A 22,069-nucleotide genomic window follows, 5' to 3' on the forward strand; every position below is an offset into this window, starting at 1 on the left:
GCCGAGGAGGGAACGAGAGCTTTCGGGAATTCGAAAACTTGAATCTGATGAAAATGACATTATATCTCTCTCTTTTCCCTTTTATGTTAACCCTACACTTGATCATAACCGTTGAGAGAAGGCCACTGCCAGCCATTGATGTTGCATGGTACAAACAGGATCGTAGCCGTTGACCTGAAAGGCGTCGTTCCGGATCTTGCCATGTGGCACGCGAGTCACTGAGGCGACGCCTCAAAAACGTATGCAGTAACTACCTCAGTCACTAACGTCACATCCCTGAAATTGAACCGTCTTGGGCACGCTCACCCACTGCATGTAAGCCACTTGCCATCTGCATAGCGAATAACGCCTCCTCCTGGTCACATCACTACACTCAAAGACAACGTCCAAAGACGTCCTACGCGTAAAGTTCATTACGCTATGATTGACGCACTACACTCAGAGACAGCGTCCAAAGGTGTCGTACGCGTAAAGATCACTACGCCATGACGGATGCACTACGCTCACAGAAAGTGTCTGAAGACGTCATACGCGTAAAGTTCACAACGCCATGACGAACACACTACGCTCAAAGACAACATCCAAAGACGTCCTATGCGTAAAGTTCACTACGCCATGACGGACGCACTACGCTCAAAGACAGCGTCCAAAGACGTCTTACCCGTAAAGTTCACTACGCCATGATAGACGCACTACGCTCAAAAATAGCGTCGAAAGACGTCCTACGCGTAAAGTTCACTCAACTCAACTATTAAAGGTCAAACCCTTGACCTCATAAGACAAGCAATCCCAACTACTTACTGTTACTCTATAGAAATTACTACATATCTGACTTAAGCATCGGAGAGTTGAAGACCACGCCGCTGTGGTCTCCACTCTGACGAGTTCCATGTGTTACTTGTGACATGAAAGAGAGCAAGGAGCACAACGAAGTCAGTGCACAAGTAGTGAAGTATATTGCCACATCGAATATATGACATTAACACTTTTGAAAGCCACTAATGAGGAATAAACGTCGTTTTGAACTATATAATTCGATTGTCTAGTAACAGTTCTCACAAGTTTTGCTAAAACCATTTTATACACAAAAAATAAAAGAAATATAAGGATAATAAATAAATAAAATATATAATTATATTTGGGTATGAGCTATTAATTTAAAAAGGGTCAGTAATATGGATAAGGGAGGGAAGAGGCAAGAAGCCTCTAGCACCACCAACCTCCTGGTCTTGATTAGTTTATCGACCCGACCTTATCCTAGGGGTGGGGGGGGAACCTAGGGGAAGAAGGGAGTGGTGTTCTTGGTGCCACCTTCATTCTCCCGATCTTTGTCAATATGTATACAATCTCGAGAATCCCGATTGGTTTCTCATTCTTTTTGCATCTACCTAGTTTTAATCGGGGAGGGAGAATCGTTATAAATTAAGTCCGAATATTTGCTTCACACTTTTTCTATCTCAAATTTGGGGATTAAATTTTGTAAATGTAGGCCAGGATGTCACATAGCCCCTCCTCAACCCGAACTTAAAATTTAGGAAACAAAATTACATTTCTAGTTGAAATATGCGTTACCTGAGTACATTTACTAGTGCTACATGTACAAATACCTTCAATCCATTACCTACGTGGAAAACTTGTAATGTCTACGAGGCCACATACGTGGCTCCCACTTTCCCAATTTGGAGAAATTTTTTAGTCCTCCCATAGTATTATTACGTGATCCTCCTTCAACTGCTATTAAAACATGTGTCTCTACTACCTAAAGCTATTAACGCCGTTTATTTTCTCATTCTCCATGTTCAATACCAGTGCTTATTCATCAAAGGAGAAAACCATCTTTGATTGCTTGTAGAGTCCTTTCTTTTCTCTAACTCTCCCATCAATAGCAATTAGTCAATTGTCGTTTATAGTGTAAAGATCTCGTTCATATGGACTAGACCATATACTTTGCTTTTGAGATTAAATTCACAAAATTTTCTTCTCCAATTCTTTGTTTTTCTTTAGTGTCAAACTAATATACGTTTTTCTTATGAATATGCAAGTGTAAGCCTCTATTTTGGATTGGAACAAGTTCGACAAGACCTAACGTTTAATTATTGGGCTGAAATCCATGAAGGTTGTTAAAGGTGTTCCATCACAAACTGATATCTCAACATATATATTTCTCTGCAAGTTGATTTCTTAAGTCTAGACAAATCAATATGAAATCATACATATTTTCATGTTTAAGATTTAGAACCCGAAATCAAGCCTAAGGAGAGAACCCATTGAGGTTGATTGTGTATGAGATTGCAAATTTGCAACCATAAAATGAACCCAGTTGAGTCCAAGTTCAACAATTATGGAAGAACCTACAAAGTCCTCTTCGACCCCACCAAGCAAGATCTACAATCTCTACGGCGAGGAGACTTTGAAATCCAGCCAATTTCCCCTCCCCCTCATCTTCCCGCTCCGGCCGCTGTTACGAGTGCTAAATCTGGATGACCTAACCTCTTGTAGCCTTGTATTTTGATGTGTCAGTTTAGTGGGACCTGCACATAACACGCGTCAAGTCAAGCTTAAGTTAATATCCAAAACATAATTTAAGTTCGAGAGTTAATGACTTAAGATATATTACATTTTAGGTGGTTTATATGAGCCTTTTATAGCGCAATAGGAGAAGTGTTGGGCATTTCTTTCGATGTGAGAATGTTGACCAGCACAAGGCGTGTTTACTGTTCAGGCGAGCCACCTTGGGTGGCATTAATGGCGACGTCTGAGATGACGGTGAGGCTGCCGGGCCGACTGGCTTGCCACCTAGCACAATTAAGTTGCCCGTGAATAGAAGGAGATTTAGCTGGGAATCACTTTGTTAAGGGGAGGTGTTAACAGCCGCGCTGCACCGACACCAGCTTCACCCTTCAACAGTGCTGGTATCTTTACTTTTAACATCGAGGAAGATGAAGCCAGCTGTGGGAGGCTGAATTGCGATGAGAAACACCCTTTACACGTTTTTGTGATTGTATCTAATTCTCCACATGTTTCAATGTCAATAGAAGGAGGACCACGTGGTTCCGAGGACTGAAAAATTACTTTCCAATTCAGGTGTTGATTGACAATTTGGTCACAAACCCCCGGCTGCTCAACACGAGCAGACTCCACATCACCAACCACCAAAGCAGACTCCACATCACCAACCACCAATCAATCGCACCCTCGTTGACAGTTCGTCATAGCCTCGCCTTCCACGTCTCCTCTGTATTACAAGAGTCAACAACCCCTCCTTCCATCTGCAACATTTTGATATCAGGAAGTGAAAACCCAGCTATCAAGCTCTAAAGCCCATGGAGGTCTCCGGATTGGTTTCCCGCCAAATTCCGTACTATTCCGGCACAGGAACCCATGCCCGGACATCGAAGGATTCGTTTTCCGGCGACGTCCACTTTCCGGGTCGGAATGAATACGGAGTGAGTTTGAGGAGCAGAAGGGTTGATGTGAATTCTGGGTTTTGCGATATGTGGCATGTGGGGTATTATTATTCGGGTCCGAGATGCGGTGGTGGTAGTAAGAAGGAGAAGGAGATCAAGAAGAAGAAGTTGAAGTCGGTTAAAGGCTTATCGGAGCTGTCTGCGTCTTCTCAGATCCGTACTGGGTTGGATCCTGGGGAGGGATTGGGATCTCAAGCTCCGGAGAAGCTGATTTCGGTATGAATCTGATTCATTTTTGTAATTTCAGTTGATTGTTTTATTCAAAATTTTCCATACTGTTAGATCATTATAAAATCTAAGTAAGAATGAGGATCCTACTTGGTAGGATGTGGTATATAAGCTTAGGTTGTATCGAAATTGGGTTAGTTTGTTGAACTTGATGAGCTAAATGTAGAATTTGGTTGGTGTGTAGGAGGGTGCAGAGGCATTGCTACAGCAATTAGAACAGCTAAGAGCTCAGGAGAAGGAGTTGAAGAAAAAAAATAAAGAATTGAAGGCGAGGCTCAAGGTAGAGCGGATGAAGACCATGAAGGACTGTGATTCATCATCTTCGTTGTCTTCGTCTGAGTCGAGTGAGAGTGAATGTGGGGAGGTGATCGACATGAACAGCCTGAGAGGTGAAATTCTTGCACAACCGATATTAGAGGGCTTGCAGCCATCGGCTCAAGAAGGGGTGGCATTGTTGACTCACCCGAGTTTGGTATCAACAATTCAAGAAAATAGAAGCTGCAATGGAACTAGTACTAGTTGTGGCAGCGATGATAGTGTTGGTCCTAACAATAATGCTTCAAGTAGCTCAATTATGGAAGCATCTGTTGCGACAGAGATTGAAGTATGCATGGGCAAGAAATGCAAGACATCAGGAGGTGTAGAATTGTTAGAGGAATTCGAGAGGTTAATGGGTGTCCAAGGTAGTGTTGTTGGGTGCAAGTGTATGGGAAAATGCAAAAATGGTCCGAATGTGAGGGTCTTAAACTCCGTAGATGGGATCGAATCTGAAGAAGGAATAGAGGACTCTGTAAGGAATCCCACTAATCCTTTGTACATTGGAGTTGGCCTGGAAGATGTGAGCCTTATTGTGGCCAGCTTAATGGGGGAAACCAACAAGGATTTGGGGCTTGCCTCTGCAACCTAGAGATACATTCTAAAATTACCTGCAATGATGAAATGGGTTTCCTTTTTCCTTATGTATGTCGTATAAACAAATGTAAGTTTGCATAACTGCATCACTCAAAAGTTGTGTTGCTCTTGTAAATCTAGATAGAATAAATGAATTTTTCATGTACCTAGTTTCAATGCCTCATCCTAGTCTGCGTTTTCTGTATATCTGGGATGTAATATACAACCCTCTAACTTATAATGAATGGTGCTGCATGCTTCCCAATTTCGGAGCTTTGTATCTTGGTTTATATATTGACAATATGTTGATGATTTTGCGGAGCTGAACGAGATTGAATGAACTCCGTCTTTCCCTGTCTACGTTGCCAGAGTTAAAAGCCTTTTGCGCTGATCTGGGCCACTGAAACATTCATAGCCTCAAAATTCTGTCCATCATGTACTAGCTGTTGAAGCTTGACGGGTTAACTATTGTTACTATTCTTCTTCATCCACTATAATACAAGAAAACTACCCATACGAAACTTCTAGCCAACACATTGAAATTCTACTCTAGTCGAATATGGGTATGGGATTTCACGCATGGACTCTAGCCAACTTAACAACTTGAATACAACATGGTTAGTTATTTTTGCTGCATTGTCGTTCAAGTTATCAACTCAACGTATTGGTTCCTAATCAACATTACAACTTATCTAGTTAAGTTTCACAACATTGACATCAAAGTAATCATACACATTTGACACTACATTTACATAATTGAACACCATTACATCATTTAGTAGAAATTTGATAGTGCATAATCCGATTCTAGTTGTGGTAGTTTATTCACTTCTCATAAAGTTTAGATCACAAAAGATAATCTCACCTTAATTACAATAAAGTTAACGATACGAAACCTCTGAGTCTATACCCCAAATCAAATACATCAATGTTGACAGTTCGTTATAATCCACGTTACGGCTTGTGGTATAAGAGAACTAGCATTTTCATACATACCCCGCATATGTAGTTAACAGTTTTTCTAAAGATAATGAATAAAACAGTTATTTTTGCAAAGAATTAGAGAGAGAGAAACGTGGGAGAGAAAAATGGGAAAGGTAGATTCATTTTATTTTTTTTGAATGGGGCTGGTTTTAGCTAGATTCATGAGCATGCATGTTTACAAATTAACTAAGCCTTTCGTGTGTGTTTGTGTTATAATGGACGTACAATGATTTACATACGCTTTGGTTTTATTGAAATTGGATTTTAGTTTTTTGATGATGTGGTGGTTTTTAAGAGCAAAATTAATTTATGATTTGCAATGGATGCAGGAGCGTGCAGATGCATTGTTACAGCAATTGGAACAGGTGAGAGCTGAGGAGGAGGAGTTTACGAAAAAGATGAAGGAAGAGAAGGTAAAGATTAAAGCGGAGCTGATGAAAACCATGACGGAGTACTTTCAATCGTCATTGTCTATAATGTTATCGGGTGAGAGTGATGATGGCATTGTAAGTGGCATTGAAGCTCTTGGGGGTAACGTTGGAGCTAGCCTGAGTGATGGATCAACTAACCTTTTAGAGAGCGTTGAGTCTGCAACTTAAGAGTAAAATTACCTGAAATGAAATGAAATGAAAATAAGCACATTTTCAATAGGTTAGTAATTATTTTGTGTACCCGTCACATCACGTGACACTATTATGTGGATGACACTATCATGTGGTGTATACAGCCAATCATATTACATCATGTTATAATTAACATACACGCAATGAAAATTGTAAAAAAATATTTACATATAAGTAACTAATCAGAAACAAACACAGAAAAAAATAAACCAATAACATTAATATGGTACGCCACGTGAGATACGTGACGGGCATATATAATAATTTCTCTAGCACAATAATTTTAATCTTCAAATTTCTCCAAAAATTCTCCAAAGTTGAAGATAAGTTGGTTCAAAACTATAGCTCCAATATATTGTTTCAGTCAAGATTTAGATAAATCCGACACCTAAAATAATCAAAACTTTTGATTAAACTACAACCCTAATAAAAAAAAAGGTAAAACGAATTTAGGAAAGTTGGGCCGAAGCCCAAAAGGGTTCGGACAAATAGTCATCCTATCCGAGCTATTTAGGTTAGTTTTCTACTGCTATGTACTAATGCACAAGTCTTCTAGTCCCTCTGAACCCTGCTCTTTTCCTTTGAGCCAGAACAACGCAGCCACTAGATTCCCCTCGGTAAGATTCGCCGATTCCCACAAGTTTTGCTGTACCGGATTCTGCATTCTTTTCCTTGTTTCCGATTTCAAATCGGTTGAGTCTGGGTCTGATTTTAACTGCTTGCTTCCTGAAGAATTTGAATGTGCTCTAATTGTGGTTGTTTACATGATGCTTCAGTTTTTTTTGGTTTAGAAGAATCAGGACATGTCTGACACCGCCGGCAAGAAGCCCAATTCCAATGCCAAGGCTAATGCTAAGGTGAAGGTCAAAGGTGGAGGTGGTGGTGAGTTTGGGTTGCATTTATGTCTCTCCGGTTTTCGGGTTTTTTTTAGTTTGATTATATGATGTTTTAGCTTAGATTGGAGTTTGGTTACTGATTGGTAGGTGGGAAGAAGAAGGAGGTGAAGAAAGAAACCGGGCTTGGGTTGACTAAGAAGAAGGATGAGAATTTCGGGGACTGGTATTCGGAGGTGTGATTTGTCTTTGGCTTATGTGGGTTAAGTTCAGAAATTTATTACAAGAAGTATGAGTGAGGTATCTGAGGGCTGTTTTGTTCTGTGCAGGCTGTTGTTCACGGCGAGATGATTGAGTACTATGACATCTCTGGGTGTTATATTTTGAGGCCATGGACAATGGCGATATGGGAGATCATGCAAGTAAGCATTATTATCTTGTTTAGTGACCGTAGTTTTATTGTCTTCTTTAGCGAGTTGAACTAGTAAACTACTATTTGAAGTCTGCATTGTAGTATGCATTTGTCTATGGTTTTTCCCTAGTGTTATTTCTAGCAGTCTTACCAAAGTGCTACTTTCTACTGGCATTCTCATGTGACCACCTGTTTTTGGATACCACATATTGTAGTTGCATAATTTGGTCTTTGATCCGATCTCTTAATATGTTCATCCCCATTGTGAAAGTCATTGACTTTAGCCAGCGGCTTTTAATTGAGTGTTATCCAAGCTTTTTTTCGCTTGTTTACCTATTTTTTTGACATATTGTCATCGTAACTCTGGTAAAGTTGCTTACCTCTCGGTGTTGTTGATACACAGACATTCTTCGATGCGGAAATTAAGAAAATGAAGATTAAGAATTGCTACTTTCCATTGTTCGTCTCCCCTGCTGTTCTGGAAAAAGAGAAGGATCATATAGAGGGATTTGCTCCTGAGGTGAGACATAATGCTGTTTTGACATGATAAAAACTATCTAAGTGACACTGTTCAAGTGATGTTTTGTAATCTACTGTCCATCATACTCTCTTCCCTCCTTTTGTTTGTAGTGATAGACTTTGCAAGCAATTCTGAGAAGCGTAATTTAATTATTACATGTATACATGCGTACAGACATTTTCATGCAAATTGCTAATACACACATGCCTCACTTGATTGTTGGATTTTGGCTGTTTTTTTTTTCATTTCACATTTATCAATTTCTCTGACTTAATAAAGTTGTTTTGCTCCCCTGAATTTACCAGTCACTACTAGTATTATGTTGTGTATATATTTCTTTCATAATAACACTTGGTGGCTTATATTATATCAGGTTGCTTGGGTTACAAAGTCTGGAAAATCTGAGTTGGAAGTACCTATTGCAATCCGTCCAACTAGTGAGACTGTTATGTATCCTTATTACTCAAAGTGGATTAGGGGACACCGTGACTTACCATTGAAGTTAAATCAGTGGTGCAATGTAGTTCGGTGGGAGTTTAGCAATCCCACTCCATTTATCAGGTACTTCCTGGTCATTTTGCATTTATTATGCTTATGCATCAGTCTGTACAAACTGGTTTATTCCATTGACAATGAAAGTTGGAAATGATCGTTTTGACTTCTTTTTTGATTACTTCTGGATGTTTTAATGCATCTCTAGTGAGGAATTAGGTCACATTCCCGTGTTCCTACATTTTATTTTTATGTATAAATTACAAATGTTTTAATTTTTCTTCTATCAATTTAATTTCTCCATATGATTTCAGGAGTCGGGAATTTCTTTGGCAAGAAGGCCACACAGCTTTTGCAACAAAGGAAGAGGCAGATCAAGAGGTATACATATGAATGTCACCAATCCAATATGTATTAGGATCATGCATACTGCTCTTTAAATATGTAATATTCCAATTCTCATCCCTGTTTAAAATGCACAATGTTGACTTAAAAATCAAATCTGGAGCACTTTCACCTGGTCAATAAGTTTTGCCTGTATCATTCTCCTGACTGTAGATTCTAGGGTCATTCTTCTACTAAACAGTCAACTAGCACATGAAAGATTTTACTTAATAAAATTGGATTTTACAATTTGTCAAGTCAGCTTATAGCTACATTTGTACAAGAAATGGTCACATGCGAGCCTTCAATATATATTGACCCATTATCTGTTTATACTATTTAACATGAAAATCTCCAGAAAATGGTTTCTGTTTGTGGGTTCCTTGCTACAGAAGTATAAATTACCTGAGTCTGTGTTTTCTTAGGTTTCTGGTAAAAATAAGGGAAGGTAAATCTTTCAATATCAATTTCTGATAATCATCCTGGTTGTAGGTCCTCGAGATATTGGAGTTGTACAGGAGGATATATGAGGAGTTTTTGGCAATTCCAGTTGTGAAGGGAAAAAAGAGTGAGAATGAGAAATTTGCTGGTGGTCTGTACACCACAAGTGTGGAGGTACTTGATATTTCCATTATAATGGTTTTTAGCTTACTGTTTTTGCTTAATGGTGGGATTAACAACTTCTCATCTGTACAGGCTTTTGTTCCAAATACTGGTCGCGGTGTCCAAGGCGCCACTTCACATTGTTTGGGTCAAAACTTTGCTAAAATGTTTGACATCACCTTCGAAAATGAAAAGGGAGAAAAAGCAATGATTTGGCAAAACTCTTGGGCTTATAGTACTCGAACGGTAACCTTCCTTGCTCTTCTTTTCATAATTGAATGATTGCTTCAGATTCCAGTCTATATATGCACTTGTATTAGTCACTGTTGGGATGGACCAGCTGTACCTTTTAGATTTTGAACCAAAACGTAAGGGTTTTCCAATATATCCCCAGCATCTCAGGGTAATTTATTCATTTTGCTGCTTTTGGTAAATCATTTTGCAAAGAATGTGAGTATGTGTTTATTTTGTCCCCAGATAGAATGTATGTTTTTGAATTTTTCTATGAAAATGAACTTTAAGATGGTGTGAATTGTGTGTTAGGATATTTGTACAGTTCGGATCCAATTTTACATAAGCCTTGGTTGCGTTATAATATCACATGTAACTGTAATCTTTCATGAGCTATTGCAACTTCTTTTACGCCATTGAAGGGAAATTCACTGAAGCACCAAGTAATTAGTTGAGAACAAAGCAAAAATTTATCTTTAGCTCAAACTTTTCAATTACCTTTTTTGGCTCTTTTTCTTTGTTTCAGATTGGAGTGATGGTAATGGTGCACGGAGATGACAAGGGCTTGGTATTGCCACCAAAGGTAGCATCTGTCCAGGCCATAGTGGTTCCAGTGCCTTTCAAGGATGCTGATACAAAAGCTATATTTGATGCCTGCTTGAAAACTGTAGAGGAATTGACTGAAGCTGGACTTCGTGTTGAGGCTGATTTGAGGGACAATTACTCGCCTGGTTGGAAGTATTCGCACTGGGAACTGAAAGGTGTTCCCCTACGGATTGAAATTGGACCAAAGGATTTGGAGAAGAAACAAGTGAGTCTTTCTTTCACATTTCCTTTTATTCAAGTGATTTTTTTTTGACATGTTGTACTTTAGTCTCGGTTTTGATCACCAGACACCTGCCTTGGGCCGCTTTTCTCTTATGTTATCTTAAGGCATGATCATGTAATGCAAGTATGTTGGTCTGATCAGCTTTTCCTTTTAGGTACGCTTGGTTCGGCGTGACAATTCTGCAAAAGTGGACATTCCTATGGCTGACTTGGTGAAGGAAGTGAAAGACACTCTTGATCAAATTCAACAAAATCTCTTTGATGTTGCAAAACAAAAAAGAGATGCTTCTATTCAGATTGCAAGAACATGGGATGAGTTCACAACTGCCTTGGGCGAAAAGAAACTGATTTTGGCTCCATGGTGCGATGAACAGGTAATCACTGTAGTAAATATTTTGAGCTAGCATAATTGGTATAGCAATGCTGCTATCGAAAAGAATTATATGATGTCTTTGGAATGGTACATTTTCAGTGTTTATACTATATGCGGCATCAATTTCTCATTTTATATGTTCTGTTTATTATCTTAGCCGTGACTTGTAGGTAATTCACGGTCAGTACTACACTAAACTATACTAATTCTGTAGTCTTAACCTTATATAATTTACTTTCGGCAGTGAGCTTATGCATTGATGTTTGATAGTTTTTGTAAATGATCTCTGTAATTGTGGATTTCCACATACCTTTTGATATGAGTCATCATAATTTTTTTTTTCTGTTTCGTTTTTCGTTAGGCGGTAGAAGAAGATGTGAAGGTGCGAACAAAGGGTGAAATTGGAGCAGCAAAATCACTCTGCTCGCCATTTGACCAGCCCGAACTCCCTGAAGGTACAGCTTTCTGTTCATATACTTGCATTAATTTTATTACGATTGCAATTTCTTGGTGGCTATCTGTGTGCATTGGAGGTGTTTACAAATTAATAATGTAAATTCTGTGCAGGAACACTATGCTTTGCATCTGGAAAGCCCGCAACGAAATGGACATACTGGGGCAGGAGTTACTAGACACACTTTTCCAATTACGTGGCCTCTTGGTTTTCAGACCTCTTTATAATTTGGATGAACTTTGAAACTCACTCAAGTAGTTAATTTCTGTACTTTTATATATCATACAAAGTACACAAGCTATATCTTTGACACGCAGACATTCAAGATTTTAACTTGCTTCTAGTGATGAACAAGTAGTTATGTTTTTATGTGATCGTTAGTCTATCTGCTGTTTGTTCTGGTTCTAATTTACTTTTGTGCTACGAGTGATGTTTGGAGAGTGGAGACGAACACTCATCTTCGCCTGAGATTTCATAACCCTAAAATACTCCCAACAATTACACCGCAGCAAACACAATCTCGCATAAAAGCAAATGGGTCGGTTGTCAGATTGATCTTACTTCGCTGAAACAAATGACGATTGAATGTCACATAACTGCATTGATCATATTCCAAGTGTGAAACTTTTTATAATGGAAATTGAAAAATGGAAATTTGGTCTTGGTGGGCGGGACCCGAAAAGAGATCCTTTAATGGTTGGGCCGGGTAAGCTATATAACCAAACGGGTGGGTGGGATTGTTGATATTGGCGCTTTAAACTCTCAACATCAAAACCCCATACTCGCCAGCACTCTCTACTCCGATCAGAATTCGACGATGGATTTCGCCGCCGACGACGGCGACGAATGGAATTTCAGCGCCGAAGAGCTTGACTCTCTGGAAAGAGACGCTCTCCAGAAACTCTCTCTGCAACGCGTCAACTCCGCTTCCACTTGTTCCTCTTCTTCTTCCTTCAACCACCACCACCACCACCACCACCCGCACCAGCCTTTACCTTTCACCACCGCGGCCGCCAGAAGTAATGCCTTCCAAGGCTCAATTCCCAAGTCTTTTCCTAACCAGGTGAAATTCTCTTTCTTGGTTCTTGCTTCAAGGTTTCTAGGGTTTCAAATCCCCAATTGGAAATGTTCCTGCCCTATCTGATGCCTATAATTGCAAAATTCAACTCCTTTATGTTATTCTTTTGTTCAAAGTTGTGCAGAAAATGTTTGTGTTTATGATCTGCATACATTAGGCATTAGAAATGGTATTAGGTATTGAGAGTGACGTTGTTGTATTATAATCCCCATCATCGTGTGTAGGTGCCACCGCTGCCGCCTTTGTCTCCTGGAGCCAGAGCATTACCTTCTTCTGTAAACCCTGGTCAGTTCCCTCATTTCTCATTTCTATGCTGACCAAGACCATCTATAGAAATATAATATTATTCAGCTGGTAATATAATTCCGCCTGTTGTCTAATACTTGGCTGATATCTGCATATTGTTGCCTTTTGCTACAAAGTTGAACGGAAGCTCACGGTCAAATTTTTTCTTCATGCTACTGGAAACATTGCTGCAAAATTTTCTTATGACCAGGTATGTTCTCTATTCTCTTTTAGAATGTCCATTTGAAGGACTTTTTGGGAAACTACTTTTTGGCTTACTATTTTTATGTGTTATCTTGCACCAGGCGGTTGTAGCTGCTTTCCGCAAGATTCCCAAAGCTGCATGGTATGCAAAAGAAAGGTCTGCTTTCCCAAATCTCCCACCTGATGAAAGCTTCTTTTAAATTGCGTTAATCTATATCTCTGATATCTTGTGTGGAATATCGTTCAATGGTTGTGTTTCTTACATTTATTCGAACCGCTGTCTGAGGGAACTACAGCTGGATGTAATTGTGATGATACTGCAGGTTATGGATGTTTCCTGTGTCTTCTTTGTCTTCAGCAGAAAAAGTTCTCTGTGAAGTATCGGGAGTTAATGTTGAGGTAACAACTACTCCTATTTTCCAGTTTGTTTTGTGCTTTTATATGATGCATTTTGAATTTATGCAAATTTCATTTTTGTTGGGAACACTATTACCATTTATAGTTAGAACTTTGAATCTATGCTTCCTTTTCAATTTGATATCATTCTGATTGTTGTTTTGTTGAAAACTTTTACAGGTAGAGAATTTAGATCCCTTAGTCAACCGGGCCATCGCTGCTGTGTCTGTTGTTCCAGATATTCGAGGTAATTTTGATCATTCTAGTCTAGCGAAGTTCAGCACACATGTATTTATACATTCTCGGTTAGTACATCTGTTAAAGCCTTAAAGGAAAGTACTGTCCTTCATTGCAAAAAAAATGTTGTTTTGAGTTTGACAAAGTTGGATCATAAACTCCATGTAGAATAATACTTGGGTCTTTGTGGCGGTGCCTTGTATTTGTGCCCTATTTAGATTAACAAGTTCTTTTTCAATTTTTTTTTCTTTTGCACTTGTTCTATTTCAGCTATTTTTTCTTTTTCTTCTTCTTGCTATCTTATTTTCTTTCCTTTGTTTGCACTTTCAGACCTGTATGACAGGATACCTAGCTCTATTGAATCAAAGCTCTTGGAATTTCAACGAGAAGGTGTAAGGTATTTTTTTGAGTCTGGGCTTTGTTCCTAAATTTAATGTCTGTTGCCCTTGCATATGATACTATATTCTGCACATAATTGTAAGGTTTTCTTTTACTTTTCTTTATCGAAATTGCCTTTATTATTTAGTCTTTTGCTCAACTTTAAATTATTAACTTTTTTTCTCCTTTCCAGGTTTATCTTGCAGCATGGAGGGCGTGCACTCCTTGCTGATGAAATGGGACTGGGAAAGACTTTACAGGCAAGCAGCTACTCTAATATGTCAATAGTCTCATAAAATTAATCATACAGTTGAAATGATTCGTTACAACTTACAAGACATGTCTCAAGGATTTTAGCTCGTTAGAGCGTGATTTGTGATAACCAAGTAAGAATACTAATGATAGGATACATTAGTGACTCTTGTTAATGATTATGTAGGGGTGGCCTGTAATTGTCAGAAATTCACTAATCCGAAGATCATAGAAACAAGATAAAAAAAGAAAAAGTATGATATATAACTATATAAGTGAATCAAGTACACTTACTTTCCATTCATCAAAAACTATTAAAATCTGATTTACTTCACAAAAGATTTGATAATTCATTATGAGCCTCTATGGAATTCCAAACTAACTTAAGAAGTATCAAAAGATTACTTCAAGGGTGTTACATGTTTCTAAGGATCAGATACATTGACTCTCTGATGTTGCACCCAATTTAAAATCATTCATAGCAACTCCGATAACAGGGAACATTGATGTGTTATGTTGCGCTCTGCCTAGCTTAATTTTTGGGTGATTTGTGGCAATATGGTAGAGATACCTCCAGACAATTAATATGTATCACCAAAGATTGAAAGCTTACACTGTGCTTCAGGCTATTGCTGTGGCTTCCTGCATTCGTGAATCATGGCCTGTTCTTATACTCACACCATCTTCCTTGCGTCTGCAATGGGCTTCTGTAAGTGTGCTTTATCAGCATGAGTTCTAAAGAACACAGATCTTACCCCAACTGATGTACTCATCTCTGTTCTTTTTTTTTTTGTTGGTAGATGATTCAACAATGGATGAACATTCCTCCATCAGATATACTGGTTTGTTGTCTCTAGAGGCTAAATTTGTGTTCCACTTGTTGTTTCTGCTGCAGCAGTTTTGGGTATTTTATCACTGCTCTGATGCATTGTTAGTTTGAAATTGATATCTTGAAATTTTCTCTTGACTAGGTTGTTTTGTCTCAAAGTGGGGGTTCAAACCGAGCTGGATATACATTAGTATCCTCAAGTTCCAAAGGGACAATTCATCTTGCTGGCCTAATTAACATCATCTCTTATGACATAGTCCCCAAATTACAGAATCTGCTGATGGCATCAGATTTTAAGGTAAGAATTGACACAATCATCTACTTTTATGAAGCACTCTAGGAATTAAGTTTAAAATACCTATGAAGACAGAAGTTTAATGTGGTGACTATTAAGTTTTATTTTGGCTGAAAATGCTAGGCTGTTGGAGAAATCTGTATACTAAATATGATCTTAGCTGAATATGTGGGGTTCTGCAATTTAGATCTGTGGCTACATCATAATTTATGAAGTTACAACTATTGCTCTTCAAAGTTCAAATTGTGGAACCCTGGGTACAGTTGTTGAAGCAGATTGACAAAGCAATTGTAAATAAAGTTTCAAATAAACCATGTAAGATTCATGGATATCCTAAAAAGTTGGAAACTCTGTTAAACTAAGAGAAAAGTAATATGGATCTTTCCTTTTATTTTCCTTTTCCCCAAATGTTTGCCATAATATGTTCTCTTTGTAGGTTGTGATTGCAGATGAATCGCATTTTTTGAAAAATGCTCAAGCAAAGAGGACAACTGCTTCCCTGCCTGTCATCAAGGTCTTTCACTCTTCTGCACTCATGGCTAGCTAGCACCGTCTAAGTTTCTTCTCAGTCTATCTTCCACAAGCTGCCTTAAAACTTATGTTCCTCTCTATTTTTAACATTGAGAAAATATCCAGAAGGCTCGATATGCAATGCTGTTAAGTGGAACTCCTGCATTGTCCCGACCGATCGAACTATTTAAGCAGGTGATATGTAATTAGCTTAGGATTTGCAAGTGTGAAGGGAAGTGTACTAAAATCTAACCAGTCTTTAATTAATTTGCATGACCAACAGCTGGAAGCCTTGTATCCTGATGTTTACAAAAATGTCCATGAATATGGCAAACGATATTGTCAGGGTGTAAGTTCTTATTTCTTTTCAGATGAAGTGTTTTACAGTATATAATCTTGTTGTCCTCCTACTAGGTTCTAAGATAGTTTTTTTCCTCGACACTTCTGAAATTTCAGGGAACATTTGGAGTGTATCAAGGTGCAAGTAACCATGAAGAATTGCATAATTTGATGAAGGCTACAGTGATGATTCGTAGACTTAAAAATGATGTACTCTCTGAACTTCCTGTAAAGCGCAGACAACAGGTCAGCATCTCTATGTTACCTTAATCTGGTTCTTGACCTTGAGATGACCTTGGTACTCATGTTACAGTGTTTGATAATTCTTTCTTTTTCTTTTGCTGCTCACAGGTCTTCTTAGATTTGGCTGAAAAGGACATGAAACAAATCAACGCTTTATTTCGTGAGGTAGTTTAAATCATTAATTCAAGACCGCGTAAATACTGTTCTTGGTGGTGCAACTATTCACAACGAGATTCGTTATGTGTCCCTCGTAAAGTTTATATCATTACAAAGCTGGTTTCTCAAGTGCCGAGCTGACCTTTATATTCAATGCTGTAGTTGGAGGTGGTAAAGCTGAAAATTAAGGCCTGCAAATCAAAAGAAGAAGTCGATTCGCTTAAATTTATGGAAAAGAATCTTATCAATAAGGTACGCCTGCAGATTATCCTCAGAGGATGGTATATAGGATCACCGCATATGTTATCTCGTACTGGGAATTTTGCATCAGTCATAGGATCTCTTTGTTTTTCTTTTGCTTAATTATAAGATATCTAACTTTGAATTCTTTGGTAACAAATTTTTTTTTAAAGATTTATACTGATTCAGCTGAGGCCAAGATCCCAGCAGTTCTGGATTACCTGGGAACCGTCATTGAGGTACTTCAGCCCATGTATATTTTTCCTCATCTTCTCTCCTGAAGTGCTTAAGTGCATGCTTTTGTATAAACCAATTGATTAAAAACGATTCCCAAAGAAAAATTACAAAAACTTTTTGGTTTCGATAAGAATGAGTGTGTGTCAATGTGCTTATATTCCATCTCTACTGACATGCTAATCGAGCTTGGTGGATTTAATGCTTTTCTGATGTCTTTTTTTATCACATTACATGAATGAATCATTTCCAAAGCTAATACTAGGTTGTCAAAATTTAAAATTAGTTATTAGGTTCTTTTCATGTTAAAATGAATACTCTTTCTTTTTACAAAATAAGATCATATTTCAGTTTCAAAACCTGTATGTATCATGACTATCGTCCCATCGTTATTCATTATTTGCTGCATGAGCAGATTATCTTTGTTTTGATTGCTTGCCGTCTGAAGTCTTGATGTGACATTAGGTCACTAGCGTTACCAACTTACCATTACTCCAAGATTAGCTGTTTTTATGCAGTGGCCTAGATTTTCATTCTTTTATGCATGGGGTTCATCCGTCAAAGGCTAGCTTGAAGTCTAGCTTGAAGTCTTGGGTCTCTGCTGTCGTATTCTTGATGTTCTTGTAGACAAGATTTTTTTTTATCTATTTTGTATCATCTACTTTATATTATGCCATGTCATTTCTTCTTTGGCTTGTTGTTTCATTTTTTCTTTCGGATGTTTGAACGTTGTTATATTATTTATTATTGCTCGGTGTAGGCTGGTTGCAAGTTTCTAATATTTGCACATCATCAATCAATGATCGATGCAATATATCAGTTTCTTCTGGTAAGGACACATGAACTCGTACTTTGCTATGAGATTGATTGAGGCAAATGCTGATAAAAACTGCATTATTTGCAGAAGAAGAAAGTGAGTTGCATTCGAATTGATGGCAGTATACCTACAGTTGAGAGGCAAGCATATGTTACACAATTTCAAGAAAAAGATTCTGTCAAGGCAGCAGTGGTACGTCAGTTTGCTTTTTTTTTTCTTTTTTTTATGAAACTGTTTTCTTGTTGCAAATGCAACTGAGAAAGTTGGAATTCTATAGCTCGGCATGGCTCTATGGTTTGAGAAGCTAAGGTTCATGTTTCTGAATACCATGCAGCTATCTATCAAGGCCGGAGGTGTGGGTTTAACTTTAACAGCTGCAAGCACTGTATTATTTGCAGAATTGTCGTGGACTCCTGGTGACCTTATTCAAGCTGAAGATCGTGCTCACAGGATTGGCCAGGTGAAATAATAGATCGGGAGCATTTCAACTTAAGTAATTTTAATTAACAAATCATGTTTGGCTAGGGTTAGGTTGGTATATGCCTTCCTATGGGTATTGGGTCTCATAACTTTCTGTTCTTGAGCTTTATACCATGATGAGAAACTAAATGTTTCAGCTTGGGTCATTTTGTCTTAGTTTTCATTCAATGGGTACATTTGATAATTTGTCAGATCTGGTGCACCTGTAAATTCTAAAACGATACAGCTTTACCTGTTTATTAGAAGTTGTGAATTATCTGCCATGGTTAAAATTTATTACCACCATCAACTTTTTTTTAAGAACTGTCTTGTGATTTTTTATATATGATTGCATATATAGATAATGAAATGTTGATGCAAATTTGTTTTGTTCCTTAAGAAGGTTTTTTCATGTTTTAGGTGTCTTCAGTCAATGTGTACTACCTTCTAGCAAACGACACAGTTGATGACATCATATGGTACACTCTTAACTCTTAAGCACCTACTATTTTCGGATTGGTTTTACATCATTTTAATCCAACCCATTCTCTCCAGGGATGTTGTTCAGAGCAAGTTGGAAAATCTGGGACAGGTAACTTAATTTTGCTCCATAAACAAAGACCAAGCACAGCACATACATGAACACACCATTTGTTATGTCACAATGTGACATCTCCATGAGATTTGTATTCTATCTAGGAAGAAGAATAACAACTTTCCTGTTTAGACTTTTGACTGAAATCTGGTTTTGGTAATCAGATGCTGGATGGCCATGAGAATTCATTGGAAGTTTCAGCCAGCCAGCCACGCAGTAGCCCTGCAAAGCAGAAGACACTCGACTCTTTCTTAAAAGTTTCAACCAGCCAGCCACAATTCAGCCCAGGAAAACAGAAAACACTTGATTCTTTCTTGAAGCGTTGCAATAACAGTGAAGAGCAAGAAAATGAACCGAAATCTAAATACCAGAGGCAGTAACAGACTACAGGGGGGTACTGTAGTTGTATTTTTGAGAAGTTGAGATATGCGGAAGCATCTGGGTTTTGGATCAAAAGGAAAAAAGGGGTGCTGGTTGGGTTACCTGTTAATCCTAGAGCCACTCAGACTCGGTTTGCTAATACAGCATTGACTTGTAGATCCTCTAGTTGGATGCTTGCAAAACCTCGCAAATGGATATGCTTCAAGAAATGAGGAATTCTTCCTACAATTTGGCTGCCATATGGAAGATGAGGGCTTCTTTGATTGTATAATCATGTACATGCAGACTGCTGCATACAGTAATATACTTCTGCGAGAAAATGATGAGTTTGCGTGATTTTCCTACGATCTGTTTAATTCTCAATTCATTGACCAATATATCTCATTTCCAGCTCTTATTCTACGTATAGCATGGATCATATTATCATTCAAGTCAGGGCCGGCCCTGGGTATATGCTCAGCAGGCCTACGCCTATAGTTAATCCTGCACTTGTAATGGTACAGGTTTTCTTTACCTTACAGGTGAGACATGCCATAGTTCATCATTAGCATAAATCTAACAATCAGATAACGGTTTCAGTATCCTATTTTTGATTGGTTGGGAGTATGGGTATTGTGAGGATCGTATTAAGAGGAATGTGGTTACTTGCACGTTGTGTCACAAGGAGAGTTAGTACTTGTGGAATAACTCAATTGAAGGAGCACATAGCCAGTATAAAAGGTAATGTTGCTCTATGCAAGAAAGCAAGTGATGAAGCCAAAGCCAAGTGTAAAAAAGCTATTTTGGAAGGGAAAGGAAAGAAAAGAAAAGTGCTTTGAGTGTCCATGATATAAGAGTGAGGGAAGAACTGCACTTGACATCACAAGAAGAGGAAGAGGAAGATAATGGTAATGGTGGTGATGAGGAAGAGGAGGAGGAGGAGGAGGTTCAAATTACGGGAGAAAAAAAAGGAAAGACATTAGATGGCTTATGGATAGATTTGCATCTTCTATTCATCCTCCAACCGATGTAGGCAAGAAAAGAAAAGAAACAAGTTATCAATTATGTATTTGGTAAGGAAAGAATACAAGGGGTGCATCGATATTTGACATAATGGGTGTATGAGAATGATATTTGTTTCCATGCTCTTGATAATAATAGTTTTAGAAGATTTTGTGAAGTGGTTGAACAATATGGTCTGGGCTACATACCTCCAAGTCTATGAATTAATAAGGGAACCATTGTTGAAAAATGAAGTTGAGAGAACAAAGAAGGCACTTAAGAGTCAAGAAGATGAGTGAGCTAAAACAAGTTGCTCAATCATGACGGATACTTGAAGTGATGGGAAAAGAAGAAGTATCATGAATTTATGTGTGAATTGCAAAGAGACCACAACTTTCATTTCTTCTAAAAAAGCTTCCAATGACTTACATACCGGTGAATACATTTTTAATTATATTGAAAAATGTATTTAAGAAGTTGAGCCACAAAATGTGATACAAGTAATGACAGACAATGCTTCCAACAACATGACAATGGCAAAGAAGTTGCAAAAAACAAGGCCTCACATTTTTTGGACTTCATGTGCCACTCTTACCATCAATCTCATGCTACAAGGAATATGTAGCACACCTAAGTTTTAAGTAGTAATTGAGGAAACCAAACCACTCACCATCTTCATTTATTCATATCACAAGACGTTGTCCATTGTGAGGAATTGTACAAAGAAAAGACTTAGTGAGGCCGAGAGTTACTAGGTTTGCTACTTCTTTCCTTACTTTATAAAATTTGAACAATAAGAAGCATTTGTTGAGATTATTGTTTGCAAATAAAAAATGAGAAGAAAGCAAGTATTCAAAGACTCCAAAATAGAAAGCGGCATTTGCTATCATAATGAGTATGCCATTTTGGAATGAGGTTTTACTTTGCTTGCAAGTATTTAAACTTTTAGTTAAGGTGTTTCACCTTGTTGTTGGAGATAAAATGCCTTCAATGAGTTTCCTATATGAAGAATTACAACAAGAAAAGAAGAAGATCAAAGAGGTATACAACAACTAAGAGGCAAACTATGCTTAAATCTTAGAGATTATGGATTTAAAAGCTCGTGATCGGTTTGATGGTCCATTGCACTTAGCGGCCTACTTCTTAAGCCATTTTTACTTCTTCAAAGATGAAGGCATATGTTTGAATGTGGATATTAGGCAAGGTTGTATTTGTTGTACTGAACACTTCTTTCCCGATGAAGAACAATCCCAAGAAAGCCTCATAAACGTTGAGTTATCTAAGTATAGAAACAAAGGTGTGTTTGGGAGAAATTTCGCCAAATCGGGATGTGCCAGGATATATTTTGATCCATGTATGTATCTTGTTTAAACTCTATGTTATATACTTATATTTTTTAAATTCCAACTTGAACTATATTTTTTGTACATCTTTCCATTAGATATGTTTTATTTCCATTAGAGCTATATAGATATCCTAGGCTATTTTCATTTTATTGTAGTTGCATGGTGGCACACTTATGAAGATGATTTTGCATCGGAAGATGAGGATGAGGATGAGGATGAGTTTGAGTTAAAGAGAAGGTTTGAGCAATATGAAGAGTATGAAGATCTTTTTGGGTTCATTTTCACATTTGATAAGCTAAATTCATTAATAAATGAAGACTTAAAGGCTCGCAGCAAGAATCTTAAAGAAAATCTACAAAGAAAAGATGAAAATGGACAAGATGTATTAGATTTGGATGGAGATGAATTATATCAAGAATTGAAAATCATTTAACCTATGCTGCCAAAAGAAACAAAAATAGCCGGTGCAATGCTATACTGCGTGCAAAAAT

At 37.9% G+C, this 22,069-nt stretch overlaps 3 protein-coding genes across 5 annotated transcripts; all 3 read left to right on the plus strand.

Annotated features, from left to right (window-relative positions):
- Nucleotides 1-3,215: 3,215 nt before the first annotated feature.
- On the plus strand, nucleotides 3,216-4,791 carry LOC126791121 (diacylglycerol O-acyltransferase 3). The gene is made up of 2 exons (XM_050517525.1): nucleotides 3,216-3,683; nucleotides 3,880-4,791. Exons 1-2 carry the CDS (start codon nucleotides 3,324-3,326, stop codon nucleotides 4,600-4,602), a joined length of 1,083 nt encoding a protein of 360 aa, XP_050373482.1. The 5' UTR covers nucleotides 3,216-3,323; the 3' UTR covers nucleotides 4,603-4,791.
- Nucleotides 4,792-6,792: 2,001 nt separating this feature from the next.
- LOC126790248 (proline--tRNA ligase, cytoplasmic) lies at nucleotides 6,793-11,706 on the plus strand. Its single transcript, XM_050516416.1, has 13 exons — nucleotides 6,793-6,810; nucleotides 6,970-7,075; nucleotides 7,177-7,262; nucleotides 7,356-7,448; nucleotides 7,842-7,958; nucleotides 8,332-8,519; nucleotides 8,765-8,831; nucleotides 9,327-9,449; nucleotides 9,531-9,683; nucleotides 10,195-10,479; nucleotides 10,652-10,870; nucleotides 11,231-11,324; nucleotides 11,437-11,706. Exons 2-13 carry the CDS (start codon nucleotides 6,997-6,999, stop codon nucleotides 11,499-11,501), a joined length of 1,569 nt encoding a protein of 522 aa, XP_050372373.1. The 5' UTR covers nucleotides 6,793-6,810; nucleotides 6,970-6,996; the 3' UTR covers nucleotides 11,502-11,706.
- A 390-nt stretch (nucleotides 11,707-12,096) lies between these two features.
- LOC126790153 (uncharacterized) lies at nucleotides 12,097-19,595 on the plus strand. 3 transcript variants are annotated; one of them, XR_007671671.1, is made up of 24 exons: nucleotides 12,097-12,386; nucleotides 12,626-12,686; nucleotides 12,824-12,897; nucleotides 12,992-13,047; nucleotides 13,214-13,289; nucleotides 13,467-13,533; nucleotides 13,854-13,920; nucleotides 14,095-14,161; nucleotides 14,779-14,862; nucleotides 14,954-14,995; nucleotides 15,125-15,280; nucleotides 15,714-15,791; nucleotides 15,914-15,982; nucleotides 16,071-16,136; nucleotides 16,244-16,372; nucleotides 16,478-16,534; nucleotides 16,688-16,777; nucleotides 16,939-17,004; nucleotides 17,760-17,828; nucleotides 17,904-18,008; nucleotides 18,215-18,276; nucleotides 18,696-18,754; nucleotides 18,831-18,867; nucleotides 19,035-19,144. XR_007671671.1 is itself a non-coding variant. In XM_050516301.1 (24 exons), exons 1-24 carry the CDS (start codon nucleotides 12,141-12,143, stop codon nucleotides 19,248-19,250), a joined length of 2,163 nt encoding a protein of 720 aa, XP_050372258.1. In that variant the 5' UTR covers nucleotides 12,097-12,140; the 3' UTR covers nucleotides 19,251-19,595. The 3 variants fall into 3 exon arrangements, 2 of the variants coding, with proteins under 2 accessions (XP_050372258.1, XP_050372259.1); XM_050516301.1 differs by having other exon boundaries at nucleotides 18,151-18,276; nucleotides 19,035-19,595; XM_050516302.1 differs by having other exon boundaries at nucleotides 15,917-15,982; nucleotides 18,151-18,276; nucleotides 19,035-19,595.
- Nucleotides 19,596-22,069: the final 2,474 nt, after the last annotated feature.

Source organism: Argentina anserina, chromosome 4, assembly GCF_933775445.1.
Source record: "Argentina anserina chromosome 4, drPotAnse1.1, whole genome shotgun sequence".
Classification (NCBI taxonomy): Eukaryota; Viridiplantae; Streptophyta; class Magnoliopsida; order Rosales; family Rosaceae; genus Argentina; species Argentina anserina.

What these genes read in the sequence shown, in the direction of transcription:
- LOC126790248 (XM_050516416.1), top strand. Translation starts at nt 6,997, where the DNA reads ATGTCTGACACCGCCGGCAAGAAGCCCAATTCCAATGCCAAGGCTAAT. An exon ending in GGTCAAAGGTGGAGGTGGTG is followed by an intron (nt 7,076 to 7,176) that starts GTGAGTTTGGGT and finishes ACTGATTGGTAG; the next exon opens with GTGGGAAGAAGAAGGAGGTG. An exon ending in CCAGCCCGAACTCCCTGAAG is followed by an intron (nt 11,325 to 11,436) that starts GTACAGCTTTCT and finishes AATTCTGTGCAG; the next exon opens with GAACACTATGCTTTGCATCT.
- LOC126790153 (XM_050516301.1), top strand. Translation starts at nt 12,141, where the DNA reads ATGGATTTCGCCGCCGACGACGGCGACGAATGGAATTTCAGCGCCGAA. An exon ending in CAAAATTTTCTTATGACCAG is followed by an intron (nt 12,898 to 12,991) that starts GTATGTTCTCTA and finishes ATCTTGCACCAG; the next exon opens with GCGGTTGTAGCTGCTTTCCG. An exon ending in GCATGGTATGCAAAAGAAAG is followed by an intron (nt 13,048 to 13,213) that starts GTCTGCTTTCCC and finishes ATGATACTGCAG; the next exon opens with GTTATGGATGTTTCCTGTGT.
- LOC126791121 (XM_050517525.1), top strand. Translation starts at nt 3,324, where the DNA reads ATGGAGGTCTCCGGATTGGTTTCCCGCCAAATTCCGTACTATTCCGGC. An exon ending in CTCCGGAGAAGCTGATTTCG is followed by an intron (nt 3,684 to 3,879) that starts GTATGAATCTGA and finishes GTTGGTGTGTAG; the next exon opens with GAGGGTGCAGAGGCATTGCT.